Below are 23,285 nucleotides of genomic sequence, written 5' to 3'. Positions count from 1 at the left end.
TTTGTTGGGGAGCTCAGCGGTGGTCTCCGTGCTGCCTGCCCCGTCTGTGAGGGCAAGTGTGCCGTGCACGTGCACGCCGTCGCACAGACGGCCCTGCCCGTCCTCCCTCCCGCCTCGCTAAGAGAGGGGCTGGAGGGCATTACCATGGCCCCCCGGGCAGCAGAGCCCGCGGGGCCGAGGCCTGGTGGAGGACAGCGCTGCCCCCTGACGCCACCTCCTCTCTGCTCTAGGGTTCTTCCCCGGGAGCTCCCAGGGCTGCGATGCCTTCCTGCGGCACAAGATGACTCTCATCTCGCCCATCATCCTCAAGAAGTACGGCATCCCCTTCAGCCGGGTACGTGGGGGCTGCTCGAGGGGGGCTCCTGGGCCCGGGAGCGACAGTGCTCCAGGACACTGGCTTCCTCGCCATGGAGAAGGTTCTGGAACAGTGGCAAGCTGGGGGAGCGCCACATGTGCTGGGCAGTCGGCCTCCAGCTCTTCTGTGGTGGGGGTGAGGTGGAGAGGGGACAGCCCGGGGGCCTCATTCCCCCTGGGCCCCGTCCCAAACCCACACCCAGCCTCTACCCCATGTGGGGCGGGGCTGGGGCCGGAGCTCCTGCCGACTTCCCGGGAAGCTGCTGAAGACCCCGCAGGCCCCTCCTCCCCGTGGGAGCCTGGTCCCCCCAGCACTTCGCCCCTGACCCCAGCCCCGCTCTCGGCCCTGGCTGTGTCCTCTGAAAGAGCGAGTCCCTGTTAGAGATGAGCCGTGTGGCCCTCGCATCCCGCGCCTATGAGCTCGCTCGGTTTGCTGCCCCAGCGCTGCTCCGCTGTCCTCCCGCAGCGGAAGCCATGCCGGTCGGGGGCCAGACGACGCCAGGGCCCTGGGGGCAGGGCTTGCGGGGCACCTGGTGGGGGTCGGGCCAGCCCTTGTCCACTGTGGACCGTTCCTTCCCTGAGGACAAGCCTCCTAGACTCCTGAGGAAAGCCCACGCCTGTGTCCCCCAGTCAGTCTGGGCGAGAGGCACGTGCCCGGCACCTTCCGTACAGGCCCCAGCAGACCCCGGGTGCCAATGACGGGGAGGGGGCCTCCTGGACAGGCTCGGGAAGACCCTGGGGACCAACGATGGGGAGGGGGCCTCCCAGACAGGCCCGAGCAGACCCTCAGCACTGATGGGGGAGGTAGAGGAGGTCCTTGGGACCCCTTTCTGGAGTTTTCCCCAGAGGAGCGACCCGTGATGCCTGGGAGCAGCTTCTCCTATCAGAGCCTGGCAAGTGGCTCTCCCGCGAGCTCAGCAGGCCAGAAATGGCTTCTGACACTTCAATCAAGGTGCCCGCAGCCTCGGCATCAGTGAGCGGCGTGGCCCCGGGCTTCCTGGCGGCTGCAGCGTGCTCTTCACAGCAGCGGGAGGGTCTGCTCTGAGAGCGCCGGTGTCCGCGGTGTCCTCTTGTCCCTGACTTCCGGCCTGAACACCGCGTGTCCCCAGGCACCCCGCAGACGGATCCCGTCCGTGCTCACGGAGCAGAAGCACTTGCTTCCTAGGGCGTCTCAAACGTTCCCCGAGCAGCACCTCCCGCAGAGGGTGCAGCGGGAGGAGGCTGCTGCGGGCGCTACCTCGCCTGCATCTGTGTCCGCGTGGCACTGCGGTTTGTGCACGACGTCCACTGCGTCACAACACCTGAAGGCGGCGGCCTCCTGGCTCAGAGGGGCTGCTGAGGTGGATGCCCTGGATGGGGGGCCGCCCCTCCCACTGGGCCAGGCAGCGGTTCCCCCGAGGCGTCGGGGTGAGGCCTTGTCAGCTGGCAGAGAGCAGCTCCCTGCATCCCCGGCCCCACCAGCCCCGGCTCCAGATGCGGCCCGTCAGGCTTCGGCATGGACCCCCAGCTGCATCCCTGCGGCCTTCAAGGAGTGACGCCCCGCCCCCCACTTATCTGTCTCTAACGGAACTTCCTTCTGGAAGGAGAGGCAGGTTGATAGCAGAGCTGTTTCATCATTAACAGCGTGTACTTCTCTAATCTGCCATCGACTTCCTCGTTTGTTCCGCGAGAGCTCGCCGAGGAACCGAGTCCGGCTCTCCCATGACTGGCGTCGGCTGGCGGCCCCTCCCCTGCTTGTTCCTCAGCTGCGTGGCCTGTCCGACCTCCCAGGAGCCTTCTCACCGATGACCGATGACCGACGTGGAGGACAGACTCGAAGTGAAGCCGAGAGTGAAGATTTTCCGACAGGAACCTAATCTTCTTGTCGTCAGAACTCAGTGCATCTTCTGTTCGTGGCCTTGACCTATGGACGGGGTCGGGCCGGGCACCCAGGCCGTGAAGTCGGCCCCAACCTGGGCTGGAGGTGCACCACCTCCCCCCGCCCTGGGTCTCAGGATCGGCGTCCCGGGGCCCCTGCCGCGTCCCCAGGCTCTGAGCTCGTGGCACCCTCGTGCCTGCAGGCCGGTTGGCATTGGAGGAAGGTGGAGGTCGCCCTTTCTGGGTCAGTTCAGACATGATGAGAAAGTCAGTAATAGGTGTTTTTTAAAAACTCCCCAAATCTTAATTTTATTTGCTCCATTTCACAAAGCTCCGAGTCCTGCAGTGGAGGCGGCCCAGGGAATCCTTGTTGTGGACGGCGGCTGCCGTGGCCTTGGGGACACTCGGTGTCCTCCCCCACCCAGCCCCTGCTGCCCGCTTCACTGCCCGCACGCGGCTGTCACTTGGCCGGGAATTTGAAGATACAACTTAATGCACACTGACTTCCCTTGATTGGTGCAATTCATTACGTGTGGAGGAAAAGAGCTCGGTGTTCCTAAGGGCTGGCTGTTCTCCAGGCCGTGTCAGTTTTGATTGATTTTTGACTCTGCGCTTGGCTTCGGGAGGTCTCCCTCCCCCCGGGGTCTGAGTCCTCGTCGGTTACGTAGATGATCCAGCGATCTCTGCTCCTCTCTCTGGGTGACCGAAGAGGAGCCGGCCCGAGAGCTCCCATGGTCAAAAAACGAATGACTGCTAAATAGGAGCAGTGGCTTCCAGCAGACGCTTCACAAAAGGCAGGAGCTGCCAGGACACGGGGGCCGTGGTGTGCCCCCGACAGCGAGGAGGAGGCAGTGGGAGCGCTCTCCCCCCAACCAGTGGGTGCAGGAAACCGCTCGGCCCTTCTGGAAATGCCGACGGCCCCCGCCTGCGCCCCGCGGAGCCCAGCTGTGTCTGTGTCTCTGGAGAGATGCAGACGCGTGGTCCACCATGCTGCCAGGAGCAGGGATTCGTGAGTGGTGACACGTCTGCGCAGCCGAGTTCCCTTCGGGGAGGAAAAGGCACAGAGCACTGATGTGCACAGCCGGTGGACGGTCTCGAAGACATGTGAGCAAGAGAGCAGACGGGAGCCCGGACGTGTGAATCCGTGTGTTTCCGTGAAATCCCGGGAGGAAGCGTGTCCTCGGGGCAGAGGCGCGTGGGGGTGCTGGTGGCAGGGGCCGCGTGGGCACCGTGAGGTCCGCCCTGTTTGGCACGGTGGTTACGTGGGCCTGTGTGCCACTCAGAGCTGCAGACGACCTGTGACCTGTGTGTTCAGCTAAGGAAAAGACGGGCCCGTTGCACTTCAGAGTCACTCCGTGCTACCAGCCTCAGTTTCCACGTCTGCAAATTGGACCAGCAGCCCCACCTGCCGCGTCCCTGGACAGAGCGAGCGGGAGCAGCGGCCGCTGTTGCTTGCGGCCCGTCTTTGGAGAGCGGTCTCTCGGAGCGCTTGCTGGCTCGGCAGCAGAGCCAGGGGTGGGTGGTCAGTGTGGCCATGGGACTCGTCCCCTCCCTGGAGTGAGGGGGAGCCCCGGGGATGAGGCTGGAGCCCCCACCTTCTCCTCCAGACCATGGCGGTTCTGGAAGCCTCGGGCTGTGGTCATTGTGGGCCCCACACCTGTCACTCACTCCTGGCTCCTGGGTGGGGTCTCTGTTTGGAGGCCAGACCAGGTCGTCCAGACCACCTTGAACAGGTCTGGAAGCGTCAGCTCGTTGTGCAGAGTCCTGACCTGGACGTCGTGTCCTCCTGACACGCTGACGTGTTCCTTCGGTCTCTGGCCTCACCCGGGAGGAGCCCCTCTTGGGAAATAATGAACAGTCTGTGTGTGTCTGATGGCGAGGTGATGGGCCACCTTCTGGGACGTTTGTGCGTGCGACTGCACGTCCCTTTCTCCCGCGAGGACGGGATGCTGAGCTGCGCGCCCCGTCCTGTGCTCGGGGTCTCTGCAGCCACCCCCAGCACCGGCTGCCCCTCTGCCAGTGGAAGCATCTCACAGCAGGTGGGAGGTGCCACACGGCTGTCTCCCTTCAAAGTGGGGGCCCTCCCTCACTGCACAGGGGAGCGCCTGGACGAGGGGTCCCACAGGCCCCTTCTCGTCTGCATGTCCCTGTGACGCTGTGGCCGTCGCCTCAGGGGCCAACTGGGCATTACTGGGCAGCGGCTGCTGGCGGAGCCGATGTCCTGGCCACGGCCGTACCTGCTTTGTAACCACGTGGGGACAGCCCGGGGCCTGCGGGGTCAGGGGAACCCCCTTTTGCGGCGGGGTCCCTGCATTTGCTGAGGAGTCCCAGAGCCCACGTGCCCCTGCTGTGCCCATCGGTGGCTCCTGGTGGCCGTGGCTGTCGGCCTGTCCTGCTCTGGGCCAGGTGCTGCAGGGGCGGGTGGCCCCGCTCTTCCGCCCGGCCTGGCTCTCACCGCCCTCTCCCCCCAGATCACGCAGGAGGCTGGCGAGTTCATGATCACCTTTCCCTACGGCTACCACGCTGGCTTCAACCACGGGTTCAACTGCGCCGAGTCCACCAACTTCGCCACCCTGCGCTGGATCGACTACGGCAAGGTGGCCACGCAGGTGAGTGCCACCGCGGGGGGCTGGCGGGGCGTCCCCAGCCTGCGTGCTCAGACGGGCCCGACGCCATCAGGGTCCGTGTCTGGGATCCTCCGCAACCTTGTCCCAGGACGTCCTCGCCTGCAGGACCGGGAGGAGGCGTGGGCAGTTGGGTGGCCGTGTGGCAGCCCATCCCCTCTCCTGGAGGACCCTGGCCGGAGCCGACCGCGGGCTTGTCTGAGGGCCTTGCCGCCTTGACCATCTCGGAGGCCCCTGAAGACGCCTCGAGTGGTCCTTCTGGCGTGTGCTCGTCCTGTCCTCAGAGGGCCGGTCGTTGGCCCACAGAGTCGACATCTGGACCGAGAGCTTGTTCTCACCCTCCCTCAACCTGCTGCCCCGTTCGCATGGTTTTGATTGACAGCTGGAAGGTGGCGAGGCCTTGATGGCGCGTCTGCGGGAGCCTCTGGGGCAGGAAGGGTCGCGTCTGCCCAGCTGTCTCCACTCCGGGGCCCCAGGGGGCTTTGGAGGTCCCGGTGACGGGGTGGACACAGGGGTCGTGACTCCAGGCCCCCAGGACAGGGGGACGGTGGAGCCAGGAAATGCTGCATGGGGGGGCTGTGGGCCCCCCCTTCCCCATGCCGGGCCCAGGCCCTCCCTGCAGGCCAACTGTGGCTGTTGGCACCGGACCCCCCGCCACAGGCGAACCGTGAGCTCTTGCCAGCTGGCTGATGCAGGGGCCTCTGTGACTTTTCCTCTGCGAGGACGGCCCGGCTGCTCATGGCATCTCGCTTTGGCTCCAGGGCGCGTGGAACAGTGCAGTGTGATAACGAGGCGCCTCCACCAGCCGCCGAGTCAGGGCCTCGGGGTTCCTCCCAGGATCAGGGTGCACGCGGGGGTGCTCAGCAGATCGGAGGGGGGGTGACGGGGCGGAAGCACAGACCCCAAACCCTGCTCCGCTCAGCGTTCTCTGGACCTCAGACCCGGGCAGCAGAGGGTCCAGGGGTAAGGGTTGGACGGGGCCGCGGCCGCATGCGGGATGCAGCGGAGATGTACCGAGGGTCTGAAACGTGGAGAACTCGTGCCGTCTCACAGGGAGGTCGTTTCCGTTGGCTACATAGACGGATGCTTTGGGTTAACCAGCACGTTACTAAAGTGATTGCTAGCTGTTTCTTTTCTCTTTTTGAACGTGGCGCCTGGAGAAGGGAAGGTCACGCGGGCGGCCTGCAGTGTGTCTACCCGGTGGCGCTGGTCTGGACCACTTGGTTAAGATTTGTCTAATTACCTGTCCCTGTAGCTTCGCTGTTTCAGTGCAGCTTAGAGACGGGAACGAGCTGTGTAGCCAGGAGACCCGACAGGCAGGATGTGGACGCGCTGGGCTTTTCCGCTCGGCTCAGAACGCCGGGCTGGGTGGCCTTTGGAGGCGACTCTGGGCTTTACTGAAAGAGGAGTGACGTGGATTTTCTTTCTGATCTCAGAGGAGCTCCATGCCCTGGGTGTGCGGTTTTATTTGCGTTACCCTACAAAGCCCAGAGGGTTCCAGGGGACTGCGTGCGCCAGGGCTGCGAGTGGCAGGAGCGCGATGGAGTCGTAAGCGCAGCCTGGGCTTGTCCTGGATGCGCCAGAGCTGACACTGCGGGGGGGGCCGTGGGACAGCCTGGATCTGAAGAGCCGTTTGGGGTGCAGCCATGTGTCCCCACAAGTGGCGCCTGGGAGGCACAGCCTGAAATTGGGTCCACACTCACAGTGCTGTGCAGCGTATCATGAAATTGCTGAGCCGGTGGTGCGCGGCCTCCGAGCAAGCCGGGGCCAGGGCACGCGGCCAGGTGCCATGCGGGGCCCCCTCAGAGCCACCCCGGCTGCCCTGACCTGCAGCGGGAGGGCGAGGGGTTGGGCAGGGGGCAGCCGCTGGCCACGGGGCGTCCATTTGTGGCGATTCTGGGGTCTCAGCTCCTGGCTGTTTAGTGGTAAATGGGGCTGCAGCTTTGGCTCTGCCAGCTCCTGCCAGATCGTGGGGAACAGAGGGCAGATGGGGGGCTCCCAGGGCCCCTTCCCTGCAGAGCAGGGCTTCTCCCTGTAGCCTGAGCTGTCACGTTGGCTGTGTTTGGATCTGTTCCTTCTAGCACCTTCATCAGAACATGACCCGGGGGAGAGCTCCCACTTCCTGGACTGTAGACTTTTTACTTGCTGGTTCCTTAGGTTATTCAGGCTCCCGGGAAGCCCCCTGTTGCCCCTTTTCTGTCGATCTGTCTCTGTGCCGACACGTTCAATGCCAGCCTCTCGCGCCTGGCTGGCCCGCGTGAACTCAGTGTCCGTGTTCTTTCTCCTTCTGGAACGTGGTCAACACACTGGGGCCCACAGGCTGAATCTGGCAGGCGGGCGATCGTTGTCTGCTCTGTGGACGGAGAGTGATTTCACGTTTCTAAAGAGTTGGGGGAAAAAATCAGGAGAGGATGAAACGTGACAAGTAGATGAAGCTCAGATTTCACGTTTGTAAATAAAGTTTTATTGGTGCACGGCCCCCTGTTTGTTGACGGCTGTCTGGCGCTTTGCCTGCAGTGGCAGTTGAGTAGCTGCTGCAGAGGGCGCGGGCCTGCAGAACTGGAAGTCAGCTCCTCGGCCCCTGGTCTGGGGACTCCGTGGCGTGGTGAGCACCAGCCTTTCCTGCCAGCCTGGCTCCGGCAGGTTAGGGCTGAGTGGTCACCTCCCTCGCTCTTTCGCAGCCCCGGGGTCTCTGGCATCAGAGGGGCTGCTCATCCATCAGGCTGGCCCAGCGCTGCCTCCACACCCAGAGCCACGGCTGCAGCCTCCGAGCTCCGGGTGGGCCTATGAGAGTGCTGGTAGCTGCAGCTGCCTGGTGGGCCAAACGCCACTGATCAGAGCATCGCTGGCCCCCCACTGTGGGCAGGAGGCCCAGCCCTCGGGCCCAGGTCTGCCCCTGCTGGCCAGAGGGGCTCCCCGGCTCCTCCTGACCCCAAATCCCAGAGAAATCCCATCTTCCACGGCAGGAGCTCCTCGAGGAGCTCCCCAGGGCCCGTCCACCCGAAGGAGGCGGCTGGAGGTCGGCCTTCTCCTGCCCTCTCCACGTGGCTCAGACGCAGCAGCCTCCCCCCGCGATTAGCGGGTCGCCGGCCTGCCCTCTGCGTCTCTGCGTTCACCGGCAGGTTGAGGTGCCGTGCGCTCCTGGGGGTTTTCCTCTCTGACCCACTTCGCCAGCTGCCCTCGTTACCCGTCTCTGTGGGAGGAGGGCCTGTGGCTGCCTGGCCTGCGGTGACGGTCTCGTGTCCCCGTCCTCGGTGCCTGGGGACACCGGGCCTGCCCTCCGCGTGGCCGGCTGCCTGTGGATGACCCCGAACGTTCCCATGTGTGAAAGGGGTGCGCTTTCTCAGAGCCGTCTCAGGTGTGAAGTGGGAGTGGTGTGGGGGAGCCCTGTGCATGGCCACTCTGTGCTGGGCCAGCATCCCCGTCCCTTAGGCTCTGTGGTCCAGTCCAGGGTCCCGCCCCTTGGCACTGCTGGCGCGGCCGGGTCATCTCTGGGGGCCGTCCTGGGTGTTGTAGGAGGTTGAGCGGCATCCCTGGTCCCACCCACTCGATGCCAGGAGCCCCCCCAGTGTGACAGCCACAGATGTGCCCTGGGGACCAGATCGGCCCAGGGGAGACCCGCTGGTCTAGCCGACCCTCCATGTTGAGCCCTCCTCTCTCTGGGCAGTGGAGGGGCAGCTGCACACTGTGACCTCCGATCGGGAGGGTCCGTCAGCTCCGTTTAGGTTCTTTCCAGACTCCGGCTCCAGGGCAGCTCCAGGGCAGCAGGTTTGGGACTGCTTGTCTGTGTGCCACCGTTTCCTAAATGAAAGGTGGTTTGCTTGGCTGTGGCCCACAGCCTCAGGGTTAGAAATCGCTTCAGCACGACAGATGGCAGATGTCGTCAGAGCCATGAAACCCAGCGTGACGGGCCACCCCCTCAGGGGGCCGTGGGTTTCATCAGTATCACCCCGGGAGGGGAAGCGGGGCCGACAGGAAGGGCTGTGGGGTGAGGCCCCGCAGAGCGTTGATCGTCTCCTCTGTGAGGACCGTCAGGAACTAGGCATTAGAGAGGCAACTTCCCCCGAGGAATCCGGATTCGTTACCAACGGGCTCGTCTGTCACGTCACGGATGGGTGGTGCCCATTCAGGACTGGGAGGGGGCTGGCACCCACATCCTCATGGCTGGAGGGCGCGATGCCCTAGGTGGGCTGGCATCCTCGGGCCAGTGGCGTTGCACTCGAGCCCCGTGCCCAGCGGCTCCTGCGAACGCCCACCCTCATCAGAGCACGGCCGCTTCTTCGTGCAGACGCCGCGTGGTCGCTGGACCTCGGCCCCGGCACCAGGGCCCCGTGGTGAAGGCCGTCGCGTCCCAGGCTCCCGGACTGTGGGGAGCGCGGGGCTGGGCCTCCACCCGGAGCTGAGGTCGCCGGGGAAACCGCCCACCACTGCCTCATGGCCGTGAATAGCGGGGCTCCCACGTGGCGAATCAGAACCCAAGCCTGGGGGATGGGGCGGGCAGAGACCCCCGGAGTCCCCGAGGGGCCCGAGGCCCCCAGAGGAGGAGGAGTGGTTCTGGGGACAGGGTGGCCGAGGGTTTACAGCCTCGAGGAGGGGCCAGGCCCTCTCCAGGTCCGTCCACCAGCGAGGAACACGCGTTGTTGAAAGTAGAAAACTGAGCCAAGGAAGAGGATACTGACCTTTCCGTGCCTCCCACCCATTCGGCCGTGACGAGGAGCGAGGCCCTGACACAACCGCACGTGGATGGACCTGAACACATGATGCTCAGGGAGAGAAGCAGACACAGAAGGACACACGGCGTGTGACCCCATGGACACGAAATGTCCCAAACAGGCAGATCCACAGACAAAGAGTGGGCTTGTGGGGGCCAGGGGCTGGGGGGGGTGTGTGCTAATGGAGACCGGGCTTCTTTTGGGAGTGATGGAATGTTCTGGAATAGATTGTGGTGCTAGTTGCACAAATCGGAATATATAAAAACCTCTGGATTGCGGGCTTTACACACGTACATTGCCGGGTATGTGAATTATATCTCAGCGTATCTCAAGATGGGCAAAAAACGCTCAGGCAGCTCACAGAAGATCGGTACCCGGGTTGGGGGTCTGCACGGGGATGCTGTGGCACCGAGCCCACCTTCCCATCGTCCGCAGACGTTTCAGCTTCTGTCACGTAGGAGGCGAACTCGACGTCACTGGAATTGTTTGTTTTTACCTGGGAGATGGGGAAGGCGTCGTGGGCCCGGGGTCCCCTGGGGGCTGAGGGTGCAGAGCCAGACCTCGTGGGCTGCCAGTGGGACCCAGGGGGCCGCTGTCCTGAGCGCATCCTCCATCAGGGAGCGTGAGCAGGATTGGACCCGTGGGACGTGCTGCAGCCCTGGAAACGGGTTCGCCGCTCCTTGGCCTGGAAAGATGGGCGCAGCGCTCGCGTGAAGAGCTCGGTCTGGGCCCGTGAATGTGCGATCTTACTGTGTGCGAGGTGTCTGCCCGGGTGTTGGGAGGCGTCGGCTCTGCCTGCTGGAACTGGAGATGTCTTAAAGACACTTAAAGACTTCTCAGCCCATTTCTGTCTTTTTTAGGTTTTTTAAAGCCGCTTGCCGCTTTTGCGGGCGGGAGGGGCAGTCCTGGCCCTTCCTTCGTTGGGTCGACGGCCCTCCCATCGCTGCTCGCACCTGGCGTCCTTCTTCCTGCCTGGCGGCCAGCCGGGCTGGAACGAGGGCTCTGTGGGCCTGAGGTCAGGGGGGCAGCAGGTGTGACCCCAACCAGCCGACCATATTGTCACACGGCCCGTGGTCATGCAGTGCAACCTGTGTGTGAGTACCCCCTCCTCCTGCCACCTGTTGATGGTGGCATCCCCTCCCCAGCGCACCCTGTCTCTGTCTCTCTCTGTCTCTGCATGTCTCTCTCTCTGTCTCTGCATGTCTCTCTGTCTGCATCTCTCTGTCCAGCTTTGCTGGTGACCCCAGCCTGCATCAAAGTCTGACTCTGGGCCTCGTGACCTTGCGAGGAGAGAGAGGTAAAGTGACTTTGCCAAGGTCACTGCAGCAAGAGGACAGGACCCAGAAGGTCCACGACTTCCTGTCTCCCTGCCCCACCTGGAGGCCTTGCCTGTCGGGGGGCCGGGAGATCCCTCCCCCCCCCGCCCACGAGCGTCTCCCCAGGCCGGTGGCCTCCTCCTGGCCGTGTCCAGCGCTCGGCTGGGGCGGCTGGAGCTGTCCCCGGAGGCCTGTGCCTGTTTCCAAGGACAGAATCCCCAGCACAGACGCCCAGCCAGCTGGGGGCGGGGCTGTCTCGGGATTACCGGCGAGGGAGATGAGAGGGATGCTCTGGTTTCTCCAGGAGGAAATGAGACGAGTGCACCAGCCTTTGGAGGCCTGAACTCGAATTAGTCCCACAAGGCTGCTCGCCGCGTCGGTGTCGGATGAGCTTGGTGGTCAGCTGATCCCGCCCGACTGGGCGCTGGGTGGAGCCTGACGCGGCCTCCTCCCTCGTCGCGGATGTTGGTCCCCAGATGACTGGGACTAAACAGAGCGAGAGATTTCAGGCCTTGGAGCTGGCAGAGCCCCCGCGCTGGGCCACTTCCCGCCAGCTGTCCCTGCCGCCTGCCTCCGGGACGTGGGCTTCCGCGGGGACTTCTGCTGAGCGGGGAGGGGGAGGGCCCGTCCCAGATGCACGGCGCCTGGAGGTGGCCCCCCACGTCCCCCGACTCCCGCATCCAGGGTGGGGGCTCCTCCCCAGACCCCAGCCTGGGGTTCATCGAGCTTAATTACTGTAAAACGTGAACCGAATGGTTTCTGCTGCTCCGGAACCGGGGCCTTCTGTTTGCTGACGAGCCGCCGCTCCGGGCGATTAACCGAGCCCCAGGGGAGGCGGCAGGGGAGGGCTGGCCGGGCGCAGCCCCAGCGTGTCTGTGACCGCCTGCCACCCGCATGCGAGGGCCCCGCTCTGCGCCTCGCTGCCCCCGTGATTTATGGTGCCGGGCGGCCGTGCTCATGGTTCACGGTGAATCGCCCGTGAGGTGCTTCCCCTTGCTCCTGCCCCCGAGCCTCCTGTCACTCTGTTCCCTGCGGTGGCTTTAAGCTGGTTCCCGCGCGGAAGCCCAGGGTGTCCTTACGCGCACAGGGTGCAGGGAGGCCAGAGCGGGACCCAGGTGACCCCGAGCCAGCCGCAGAGCCAGCACCCCGCCTCCCTGCACGGTTCTCTTTTGGGTTCGCCCTCTCGCTCTGGAGCAGCGTCTAGAACAGGAGCCGCCCGGTCCAGAAGGACGGCCCTCAGGCAGGGTCCCTCGACCCCGGGGCCGGGTCGCCTCTGGGGCCGTCCTGGGTGTTGTGGGGGTTGAGCAGAATTGCTGGCCCCACCCACTCGATGCCAGGAGACCCCCATGTGACAGCCACAGATGTCCCCGACCCGGCCCAGCGTCCCCTGGGGCAGGACCACCCGGGTGAGCCCCCTGCTCTAGAAGGCGGATCCAGGGCCGTTTTCCTTGCTTTTTTGTCATTATCGCCGTCCCATCCTCCAAGCCCTTTAGAATCTTTTTCCTAATTGTCCCCGTGAAACTTTAACTCCGTGCATCACTGTGTGTCTGTTCACGGGCCCTCTGTGCATCTGTGCTTCGTACGCAGGACGGGTTTTCTGCCCCTAAGAGGGGGTTGTCACCCCTGGGGCGGTGTCGCCTGTGAGAACTCGGAGGGTCCCCTCGCTCACGGCCCGCCTGCTTGGGGGCGTGGGCAGGACTGAGTGCTGGGGGCTCCCGGGAAGCGACTGCCCGCCAGCCCTGGGTTCAGGGCCCGAGGCCGCCTGCCCCACCTGGGGGCTCGAGGGGGCCTGTGGGTTCCCACCTTCACCTTCAGCTGCTTCCTCTGGAGCTGGGGGGGCACAGCCAGGCCCAGGACCGCCATCTGAAGGGGGTCCTGCTCCTCCCATGCGCTTCGTGGGTGTCTGCCTTGGCGGCTTTCTAGCGGGAAGGCGCTTCAGAGTCGTGAGTGTGCTGCAACCCCTCCCCTCGAGGACACAGCCTCTGTCGGGTCTCCATGCCCCTCCGTCATCGTCATCGCCTCCCCATGTGCTGCGCGTCCTGGAGAGAGCGCCGCCTGCCCGGGGTCCCTGGGAGCTGCTGGCCGCCGCCCGCTCCACGGCCCCCCAGGGCTGTGAGCCCTCTTGCCAGCCTCCTGTGGGCCCGGGTCCCGTCTCTCTTATCCCGGCTCCGGCCCGTGTTTGGGCTCAGCCCCTGCATCACAGGCAGCCGTGTGCAGGCTGCTGGGACCCGGCTTCCAAGAGGCGCACGTCTGCTGGCCCCACGGTCCCTCGGGAGCTCCAGGCCCGCGTGGGGTGCCGCCTGCCCCCACTCCCCGTACCACCTGCGCCCCTGCCAGCAGATGAGGCTGTGGCCTGGGTCCAGCAGAGTCTGGGCTTCTCTGCCGTCCCCTGTGGCTGGAGTTGGCTTCTTGGCTGTTGCAGGATGATGAGGGTTTACAGCGTCCCATGGACTGGCCCCCCTCACGGTGACAGTGATGGGGCCTGGAGGAGGAGGGGCCGATGGGGGAGGGGGCACTCGCTCGGGCCTCTCCCCAGCCTGGACCCGGGGCAGCAGGGCTGTCACGCGTGTTGGGGGGCACCCTTGGGAAGCGGCTGGCACCGAGCCCCCAGTTTATCATTGTCGTGCTGCTCGTTGTTGTCGTCTACCGGGGTGGAGGGGCCTGGACGCAGGCGGAAGGACCAAGGGACCAGGTGCCCCAGGACCCGGCGCCGGAGAAGGAGGGGAGCGGGTTCTGACGGCCCCGGAGAGGCGACGAGACACAGCGATGGGGCTTCCTTTGCGTTGACGGGGACGAGGGTGACATGCAGCCCTGGCCCCGGGGGCAGCGCGGCTGAAGCCTTGACCTTGCGGGCCGGCCATGCGGAGCGGAGGGGCCCGGCCGTCACAGCTCTGTTTGTGCTCGGAGCTTCCAGCCGGTTCCCCACTGAGCTGGCCTGCTGTCGCGGGTGGGCGGCGGGGGGCAATGTCATCAGAGACAGGGCCGTGTCTGTGACCATGAGCATCTGATGTGGGCTCCTTGGCTGGTTCCGCCCCCGTCATGGGGCGTCTAACACTTTGTGGGCTGAAGTGCCTGGTCCTCAGGCACCCCGTCCCGGATGGTTCCAGAAGGAGTGTGTTTGTTCCTCGCTTTGTCCAGCCCCTGCCCAGCGGCATCGCTCACGTCACTGCTCAGCTGCCGGGGACGGGAAGAGACAGGCGGGCGGGACGCTGGAGGGATCGCTGGTCCCCGAGAAACCGCACAGAGCACAGCCGGGGGCCCCTCGGAGGAGGGGGCTCAGACTGATGCTCCACGAAACCGCGCGTGTTTGTGTCCTGGGGCCGGGATGACAAAAACCCCGTGAGCTGAGGCCTGAGCACAGCCACGATGCCCTTTGCTGTCTAGTCCGAGGTCAAGGGGGCGGTCCTCCGAAGGCCCAGAGGTTCCTCCTGCCTCTCGTGTGGCCAGCTGGCCTTGGCGTCAGTGGCTTGCGGATGCATTGCTCCAGCCTCTCTCTCCTCTGAAGACACTGGTCCCTGGATGTGGGACCCACCCTAATGCAGTGCGACCTCACCTGAACCCATGACGCCTGCAGAGACTCTGTTTCCAGAGACTCTGTTTCCAGATCAGTCCCGTTCTGAGGCCCCTGGTGGAAGTGAGTTGGGGGCACCATTCAGCCTGGGGAACCCTCGCACAACGGGCTACTCCACACATCGTCTCCTGCTCCCAGCTTGGTGCTCAGATGAGGCCCAGGGTCCCTGAACTGGGTGTCGTAACACGCGCCATTTGTCATTTGGAAGTGACAAGTGTGCATCTCGTCGAGCCTCTCTCCAGACCCCCGGCTCTTGTGTGGGTCTGTGACAAGATCGAGCCGTGACGGTGTCCCAGAGGCCGGGCGGCTGGACAGCAGGCACTTCTCCCTCATAGAGCCGGGGCCGGGAGCCCGAGATCAGGGCCGCGTGGTCGGGTTCCAGCTTCCCGCTGAGTCCCCACGTGTTGCGGGTGGGGGCTGAGAGAGGACACCAGCGCATGGGAGCAGGGCCCCACCGTGGGCCGCGTTTAAGCTGGTTGCCTCCTTCAAGGCCCCATCTCCCAGTGCAGCCACATCGGGGGTCAGGGCTTCAGCTCAGGAATCTAGGGACAGTTCAGTCCGAGGTGCACTCCCGTGGTCACTGACGCGGCTCCCTGAAGCTGGCCTCGGGGGGTTCACCCGCTGCGTCCTTGATCTCAAGTTACCCAGCACAAATTATCTCATGACCTAAGTCAGGTCCGGCCGGCTTTCCGGAAAGGACTGGAGGGTGAATATTCGGGGGTCTGTGGGCCACACGATCTCCCAGTGACCGCTCAGCTCGGCCGCAGCAGCCCCAGCGTCGGCGGCCCGTGTACCAATAAAACTTTACTTACAGGCAGGTGGCGGCCAGATCTGGTCCATGTTCTGTGAGCTGCCCACTCCCAACGTAAACCATAGACCTGCTCGATGGAGAGAGTTAGAAAAATCAATAGTACAAAGATGGTTTGACCTGCCGGCGACAGACCCCAGGCTGGTTTGATGGATGTGCTTGACTTTGTCTAAAGACGTCTGCTCGTCCTCGGGGCTTTGTGGTATCCTGGACCACACGTCCTGTATCTCTGCAGATAACAGGTCCATCCTAGGGGCGTTTCTGTCATTTGAATGGTGTTCTGGACCCAGCCTGACCGTCCACCATTCTTGGCAGTGGGTTAGCGTCTTTCCCGCGAGGTCCCCCAGGCAAGTGAAGGGGCGCGCTCGCCTGAGTGTGGACGGACCTCGTCCGCATGTCCCCCAGGGCTTGTCAGAGCCATGCCTTCATCTGCCTGGCAGCTGGCGCCTGCTGTGTCCGCAGCCTGGCCCTGCTGGGGGCCGTGTCCTGTCCCTCCTGCCCTGGGGGTGGGGGCGCAGCTGCGGCCTCTCCTCTGTGCTGTCCCCTCAGCACCGTTCCTCCTGCTCAGTCAGCGCCAGGACCGCGTCCCTGATTAACTGAGCGGGCACAGGGCCTCCTCCACGAGCTCTCGGGGCGCAGCCTGCGGGCTGTCACCCTCTCTCCGTGTCAGTGCCACCCCAGAGCCGGTGTCTGCTCTCGAGTGTCGGGTGCTGAGAGGGGACCCTGCCTGCCTGGCCTGAGCCGTGCCTCTTCCCTCTGCTCGCAGGGCGCACCCCCGGGGAACCAGGCGGAAGCCGCTGGTGCCAGCCAGGAACCTTGGGGTGGGGGCTGAGAGCCCATCGTGGACGGGAGCCGACCCCCAGGTGGGCAGGTCCAGGCAGAGACCCCCAGATATGGCAGCCCGTCTGGAACATACCATCGGCAGAGGCCACGTGCTCTGTGCCCCCTTGAGCCCCTGCCTCCTGCCGTTCCTCCTCGTCTGTCCCCAGATGGCCCCGCTCTACGCTCGTGGCACCAGCTGCTGCCGCCTGGGCTGCATGAGCAGGACCGAGACTGCTCGCGTCCTCATTACCAGTCTCTCTCCGGCTGTCAGAGCTGAGCCCCCGCCCCCACTCTCGGTTCTAGGAGCTGAGGCTTTACATCATGAGGACAGTACCAGGGCCCTGGGGCGTGCTCAGGCCTGCAGGGGCCCCGTCGACCCCCCACTGGGGCCGATTTCTCCATCAGAAGCTGGTGACACGGCCGGCTCCCTCTGAGGGCGCACGCCATCTCTGTGGCTCAGCCGAGAGCTGGAATGAGAGCAGCAGAAACTGCCGGCTTTGGGGACTCCTGCGGATCTGCACAGAACGCCCGTCCCATGGGATCTGGGAGCTGGATGGGGCTGGAAGGGGGGACGTGATGCGCGGGGGGGGCGTTAATGAAAACAGCGCGATGTGCTCAGGCCCGTCTGCCCTGGGCGCTGCCCAGGCTGCCCCTGCTCTGCCAGGAGCTCCGCGCGTCCAAGATGCCTGCAGCGGAGGGGGGCGCTGCGGGCTGACTCGGGGCCGCGGAGAGGCAGCTGTGCCCGTGTCCCCGAGTCATGAGACGGCAGTACAGGGGGCGTGGGGCGTCGGCATGGTCGGCCCCAGGAAGGTGCTTGTAAGGAGAAGCTGGCTCTTTCCACCAGCCTCAGCACTGGCTCTCCCAGACTGTGGGGCTGACATGAGCCCCCAGCTCAGAGCTCAGCCATGGGGGTGACCGTCTCTGTGTCTGAAATCCGGGGGCTGTCGCTCTGCTCCCCTGGCACCCCGGGGCCCTGGCCTCTTTCCCACTGTTTCCTCCCGGTGCCTATGCCCCCACCAATGCCAAACCCCGCCGATGACAACCCCACCGCAGCCAGAACCCGCGTGGAATGTGTGGCTGTTCCCAGCGTTCCGTCCTGACTGACGGCGTCTGTGCCTGGGTGAGGGGCCACAGGCTCCTGGCCGCCGGGTGACGCGCTCCTCGGCATGCGTCCGCGTGTTCCCTCTGGGGCGCACGCAGGTGCTTTTTTAATTACTGAAAGAAAAGCGATTGCAAAGCACTCGCTACAAATCCCATAAGCTGCTGTTGATGGTGGCACCGAGGAGGCCGTGGCCGGCCAGGACCCTGTAGCGCGGGTCCCATCTGTGCCCCCGGCTCTCCCCGGCCTGGGTGCCCCGCCTGCCTTTCTCTTCTGCGCGGTTTTCATTAAACGAATTGAGTTTGCAGGAACCGCTGGGCCATAAACATTGCCTGCCGCTCGGCGGCCCCCAGGTGTGTCCTGAGGCCAAGCTCCGGGTCCAGCGGGGCGCTGGGCTGCGGGAAATTTCCATGACGCCTTTCGCGGCCTCTCCTGCACGCCCCCCCCACCCACACACACACAAGCAGCCTCAGATGGGGGGGGTCACAAATATGTGCCTGTTTCCAGAGCAAATTGAGGGAAGTTTGGCTTGTCACGCAAGGTACATAATTGCCACATTCAATTAAGGTTTTCCACCCCGTTTCCCTCATTTCCACGGAGAAAGTGGCAGCCACAGCGAGACAGCTGTAAGGGGAGGCGAGACGTGCATTTCAAACAGAAACATCCCCGACACGTGTCCCACGAGGAGGCGAGGACTGCACCCGCCTTGGAGGGAACCGAGCCAGGCGCCCCAGGGCCAAGACCACTTCGAGGTCCCCTCGTCCTCGGCATCCCCTCCCCAAGCTTCCCTTGGCTTTGGCCATCCTGCAGGCTCCTCTTCTGGGATGGCTCCCGCTTCCAGGGGCCGCTTTATTCTCCAGAGTCCACACCAGGAGTTGGCCGACCCTGGCCCTCCGCTTGTTTTTGTAAATAAAGTTTTATTGGTCCACAGCCACGCCCACTGGCTTAGGTGTCGTCTCTGACGCTTCTGACTCCAGGGGCCGAGTGGAGAGGTCGTGACAGGGACCATGTGGCCACAAAACTGAAGATAGTAATTGCCTGGCCCTTTCTGGACGGTTTGCCGGCTGTGCCCCATACCAGCGGTCCCCTCCATTTTTCCCCCGCCTCACAGTAGGTGCTTTTCCAGCCCGATCGTGGCCTTGTCCCACAGGTAAGGCGGAGACCAGGCTGCCTGGCCCCTCCCGCTGACCGAGGGTGCACTCTCCACAGCACAGCCTCCCGAGTCCCTGGCTGGCGTCTCGGCCCCACATCTCCCAGGTGCCAAGCATCCCTGGGACTCCCGTGGTGCCCCCTGCACGGTGCCCAGCCCTGGGACCACCACGGCACTGTGACACCGAGGGAGGGGCTCTAGGAACATGTGCTTTGGGTGTTCCAGGGCACAAGGGGGACCCCCTTTCAGCCTGTCCTTGTCACGTGTCTGCCCCTTGCTGGAGGCTCCGAGACACGGGCCCTCCCGTCCAGGGCAGCGTGTGGGCCAGCCCCCCGGCACCCCGCGGGCCGGCTCCCATCCCCAGCGCACTTGCAGCCTGCAAGGCAGAGGCTGTCGGGGCAGCTGTCGCGCTCTGCTCTGCACCTTCTCAGAGTTGCCGTTTCCCTGTCTGCTGACTTAGCTCTGGGGACGACGGCCTCCCGTCTTCCCAGCCTTCGGGATTCCCGCTGTCGTGAACACCCCAGGGGCATTTCTACCTGCGTGGGGGCGCGCGGCTGACGGGAGGGAGATTCTGCCTCGAACGACAGCTCAGACCTGTGGGGCCTGTGGGCTGCTGGGCCGGGGGGGCGCCAGCCACTCTCAAGCCCCCGCCGCGAGGGGCCTGCTCCCATCGCTCTGGACCGTGGCGGTGGCTCCACCACAGTAGACGGGGCTTACGTTTGGGGGGCACGGCACCTCCCCTTTCACCTGGGACAGGAAGCCACGTGTCCGGTCTCTGATGGGAGTTCTAGAATGGCCGCCGCCCGCCCGCGGCTCAGCGCGTCTGTCTCCCGCCCCGCAGTGCACGTGCCGGAAGGACATGGTCAAGATCTCCATGGACGTGTTCGTGCGCGTCCTGCAGCCCGAGCGCTACGAGCTGTGGAAGCAGGGCAAGGACGTCACGGTGCTGGACCACACGCGGCCCACCGCCCTCAGCAGCCCCGAGCTGAGCAGCTGGAGTGCCTCCCGCGCCTCGCTCAAGGCCAAGCTCCTCCGCAGGTGAGTCTGGGGGCACCCGTGACCCCTGCCCGGGCTCCAGCCTGTGTCCCCCTTGTGTCCTCCCGCCTCCGTTTCTCCTGCTGCTGAGACAGGGCATCTTTCTCAGGCCCCGTGCAGGTGGCGTCTGTGTCGTCAAACTTAGGTCCCCTCCCCATCCTTGTCCACCGGCTCCCGCGAGGCTGGCCCTGGGCGCACGGTGTCCCCTCTGGGGCGCCACGCGCTGTCCCCTGTCCCCTCAGTGTGATACTGGGCGCTGGAGCCCATTTCTGCGGGTTGGGATGCTTGGGCCCCTTCTGGGATCACGGCGACGGCAGCTCCCAGCGGCGCCCGTGCCTCTTGTGTCCATGATGCTTGTTTTGGCGCCTCTGGTAACCTGCCTTTTGGATCTGTGGTTGTGGAGGTGACAGCAGAGACCTGCCCTCCGCATTGTCCTTTGTCACCGCCAGTCTGTCTCGGGGGCCCCCTCTCGACTGCGCGGACCCCTCCTGGCCCCCCCGTGACCGCGTGGTCCCTGCCTGGCCGTGTGCCGCCGTCCGGCGAGGGAGGAGGGGGCGCTGAGGCCGTGGGGATGCGGTGGCAGGCGGGGCAGAGGAGGCGGGGGAGTCCTGCCGAGCGAGAGGGTAGTGAGCAGCTGTGGCCTCAGTGCCTCGGGCCGCGGGAGCGTCCATCCTGCTGTCTGTCTGGAGACGTCCAGCTCAGTCCGAGCGCTCACGGGCAGAGTTCAGACGGATTCCTTGTTGATGCCCAAGGAACGTTCCACAAGCCCTCGCCGGCCTGTGGGAGCAGGAGGGCCGGCCCGGGCAGGCCTGGCCAGCGTCCCTGTGAAGGGCCAGGCGGTCTCTCGGGACCACTGCACTCCATGAGAGCCACCATCGACAGCAGACGCTCAGTAAACCAGGGAGCAGAGTGTGTCCTAAGGAAACTTTATTTAGGGACACTGAAGTGGGAATTTCACACCACTTTCACGTGCTGTGAAGTCTTACTGCTGTTTTAACTGTTTGAACCATTTGAAGACATAAACATCATTCTTAGCTGTGGGCCGTACCAAAGCAGGTGCCAGCGGATCCGGGCCTCGGGGAAGGTTTTCCACCACAGCTGCCCGGTCGCTCCTTGATCTCGTCCCCACTGGCCGTGGACCCCGAGGGCTGGGGCTCAGCCAGTTCTTTCTTCTGCGGTGCCTCGCTGGTGACACCCCTCTGCAGACGCACCCTGGGAACTGTTTCTGGGCAAAATCACCCCGGCCCAGCGGTCATGCCCGTTCCAGAACCTCCTGTCCAGACTAGGCTGTTCTTGTTCTCAGCACGTCCCTCGCTGCTCGCGACCCTTCCAGATCCTTCCAGAGCAAGGAACCGAGGAGCTGCTGGCTTGGCACCGGGCGCGGCATTTGCATACCGGTTAATTGATTGTGGCTCGGGTTAATTGGTCGGCAGAGCGGCTGCCGATGAACAGGCGCAGCGTTCCAGAAATAGACGGGGATTAGGGGCCATCTGAAGAGCCTGCCCCAGGACAAGGGACCCGGCCCACGGCCCTCCGGAACTCTTTGTGCACAGAGGAAGCGGCTCCCAGGCGCTCACAGCCGCCCCCTCGTCACGCACTGTTCCTTTCTGGGGCGTCCGCCTCCCGCGACCTGGGGAGCGGTGACGTTCCGGCAGTGGGGCTGAAGAACAAATTGAGTTGTGTTCCCCAGGATGTAATTTTCTTTAAAGCCATTAGAGTGTGAAATGAGGCTGAGGCTGTGCTGAGCCGCGGTAGGGCCTTCTCTGAAAAGGCCGACTGGGGACCACAGCCACACCCCACGCACGGTCCCCTCCACCGAGCGGAGGCCCGGTCTTCTCTGCCGGGGGTCCCGCCCCGCGGGGCTCCCTGAACCTCAGGGCTGTGCTGGGGGCGGTGGCTGGAGCTGGATGGGGTGGGGGTGAGTCGGCCTTCGTGGCCAGACCAGGTCCCCCTCGGCACTGTGGACGTCAGGCCAGGTCATGTCTGGGGGGCGTCCTGGGCGCTGTGGGGGCTGAGCAGCACCCCTGGCCCAACCCACTTGATGCAGGATCTCCCCCAGTGTGACAACCACCAGTGTCCCCAGACATGGCCAGTGTCCCTGCCCGAGGGCGTAGCATTGGGGTGGGCTCTCTGCCCACTGCTGCGCCCCCCCACCCGCTGCCCCCACGTCCCTGTGCAGCCTCGTCCTCTGGGAGCCGCAGCTTCTCCCTGGTCCTTGCTCAGCCGGCCCAACACTGCACCCCAATGTCCTCCCGGAGCCCAGGCCAGGCATCGGCCCCTCTGGGAGGAAGTGACCTGCTCCCTTGTTGGTGCCGTCCTGTGGGTTTATCTTCTGCACTCAAATCCTGTCGGGTGACTGGGCCCCACCCCTTGAGAAAGGGCACGAAGCTGTGACCTCCTTGCTCCTCGCCCCGCGCCCCTGCGGCCTCACCCTGGCGGCCCCCTGCCGGCAGCACAGCCCCGCCCGTCCACCCTCCTCGTGTGCAGACCGGCCTGTCTTCTCGCCTCCTTGTTATTTTTGACAAGCTTTGAGACGCTCCGCGTGGACCGCGTGTCCCAGCAGGCGTGCATCCCGCCAGGCGCTCGCACACCCTGCACGACGTCTGGGCCCCCAGCAGCCTGCTCGCGGGGTCTGTGGGGCAGGAGAGAGAGGGGACACGCACGTCCGCCCTGGGACCCATGATTCCGTACCACCCCAGCCTCTGTGGCCCCCACCCCCCGCCTGTCCACCCTCCGCCTCAGATCTCCACCAAAACGTGAGACGCAGAAATGGGAGACGTGGGCCGCCCGCCTCCCTGCCCCTCCGCACGCCTCTGACCTGCTCCTGCCAGGGCCGCCCCCACCCCGGTGCGCCCCTGAGCCCACAAACCCAGGTCCCTGTGACTCCTGAGGAGCCCGTCACCCTGGGACTCGCTGCACCTTCCCTGGACGGGGTCCCACCCTGTGCACTGGGACCCAGCAGCTCCAGGCAGGCGAGAGGGGCCGTCCTGAGGAGCCTGGAAGCCTGGCCGCCAGCCTCACGCACCCTAGGCCCCAAGGCTGGAGACTGGACGGTCCTCTCCCGGGTTACGGAGCGGCCCAGCGGAGCAAAGTGACAGATCCCGCCGTCAGGGCCCGTGGAGCAGTGGGGCTCCCGCACTCTCCGTTCCTCTCAGCCGCAGGCACAGCCACTGCGAGCGTCTTCGCCCCGCCAGGCCCAGCCAGGGGTCCCTAAGCTCCCAGGATGGAGAGGACGGGTGGCGAGCAGGAGACTGATGGCACTCCTCGGAGAGGGAGACGGCACGCGGGTGACAGAGGGACCCGTTCCCGTGAAAAAGGCACCGGAGGGGAGGGCCTCTTGGCCGCCTAAAGCAAGAGTGGAGGTGGCTCAGGGAGTCGAGAGAGTCCACCACTCTTGGGTTGAACAGAAGACCCCACAGCTTCTGGAATGAACAGATGGGCCACCGTCAAGGATGAGGGACCCAAACGGCATCAGGCTAGTCAGTCACGATGCTACAAGGTGACAGACAAAGGAACGAGGGCTGCAAAGTCGGAAGGGAAGTAATCTCCAGCCCAGAAGTACAGACCTTGCCCGGTTACCAGCTAAACCTGTGAGGAGTGTAAAGACCTTTGGAGACACGCAGAGTCCCGGATGTCTCTTCCTTTCTGAGAAAGCTACCAGAGGATGTGCTCCAGCTAAACAAGGGCCTCAGCCAGGGAAGACATGGGATCAAGGAAAAGAGATCCAACCAAGGAGAGGCCAAGGCCCCAGGGTGTCATCAGCAGGAGTGATGTCCTCAGGAGACCACCCCAGGAGCATGGAGGTAACCCAGAGAGCTGAGCGTCTGAGAGGGGGGCCAGCTACTGACTCCAGGAAGAGCGAGCAAGGAATGCCGTCCAGGCAGCTCCGTTGCTCGTAGATGAACGATATTTACAGAGTCAGAAAAACGTAAACGTG

The 23,285-nt window shown here is 64.7% G+C and overlaps 1 protein-coding gene across 6 annotated transcripts in view; it reads left to right on the top strand.

Annotated features, from left to right (window-relative positions):
- Window positions 1–23,285, top strand: part of KDM4B (lysine demethylase 4B) — a 103,496-nt gene that overhangs the window by 56,963 nt on the left and 23,248 nt on the right. For all 6 annotated transcript variants that reach the window (XM_046685152.1, XM_046685151.1, XM_046685150.1 and 3 more), the window contains 3 exons: window positions 231–334; window positions 4,683–4,820; window positions 19,155–19,351. In XM_046685152.1, the coding sequence (XP_046541108.1) occupies window positions 231–334; window positions 4,683–4,820; window positions 19,155–19,351 (439 nt within the window). The remainder of the gene's footprint in view (window positions 1–230; window positions 335–4,682; window positions 4,821–19,154; window positions 19,352–23,285) is intronic.

Source organism: Equus quagga, chromosome 14, assembly GCF_021613505.1.
Source record: "Equus quagga isolate Etosha38 chromosome 14, UCLA_HA_Equagga_1.0, whole genome shotgun sequence".
Taxonomy (NCBI): domain Eukaryota; kingdom Metazoa; phylum Chordata; class Mammalia; order Perissodactyla; family Equidae; genus Equus; species Equus quagga.
The sequence above is the reverse complement of the archived record's forward strand: the minus strand, read 5'-3'. Positions and strand labels throughout refer to the sequence as shown.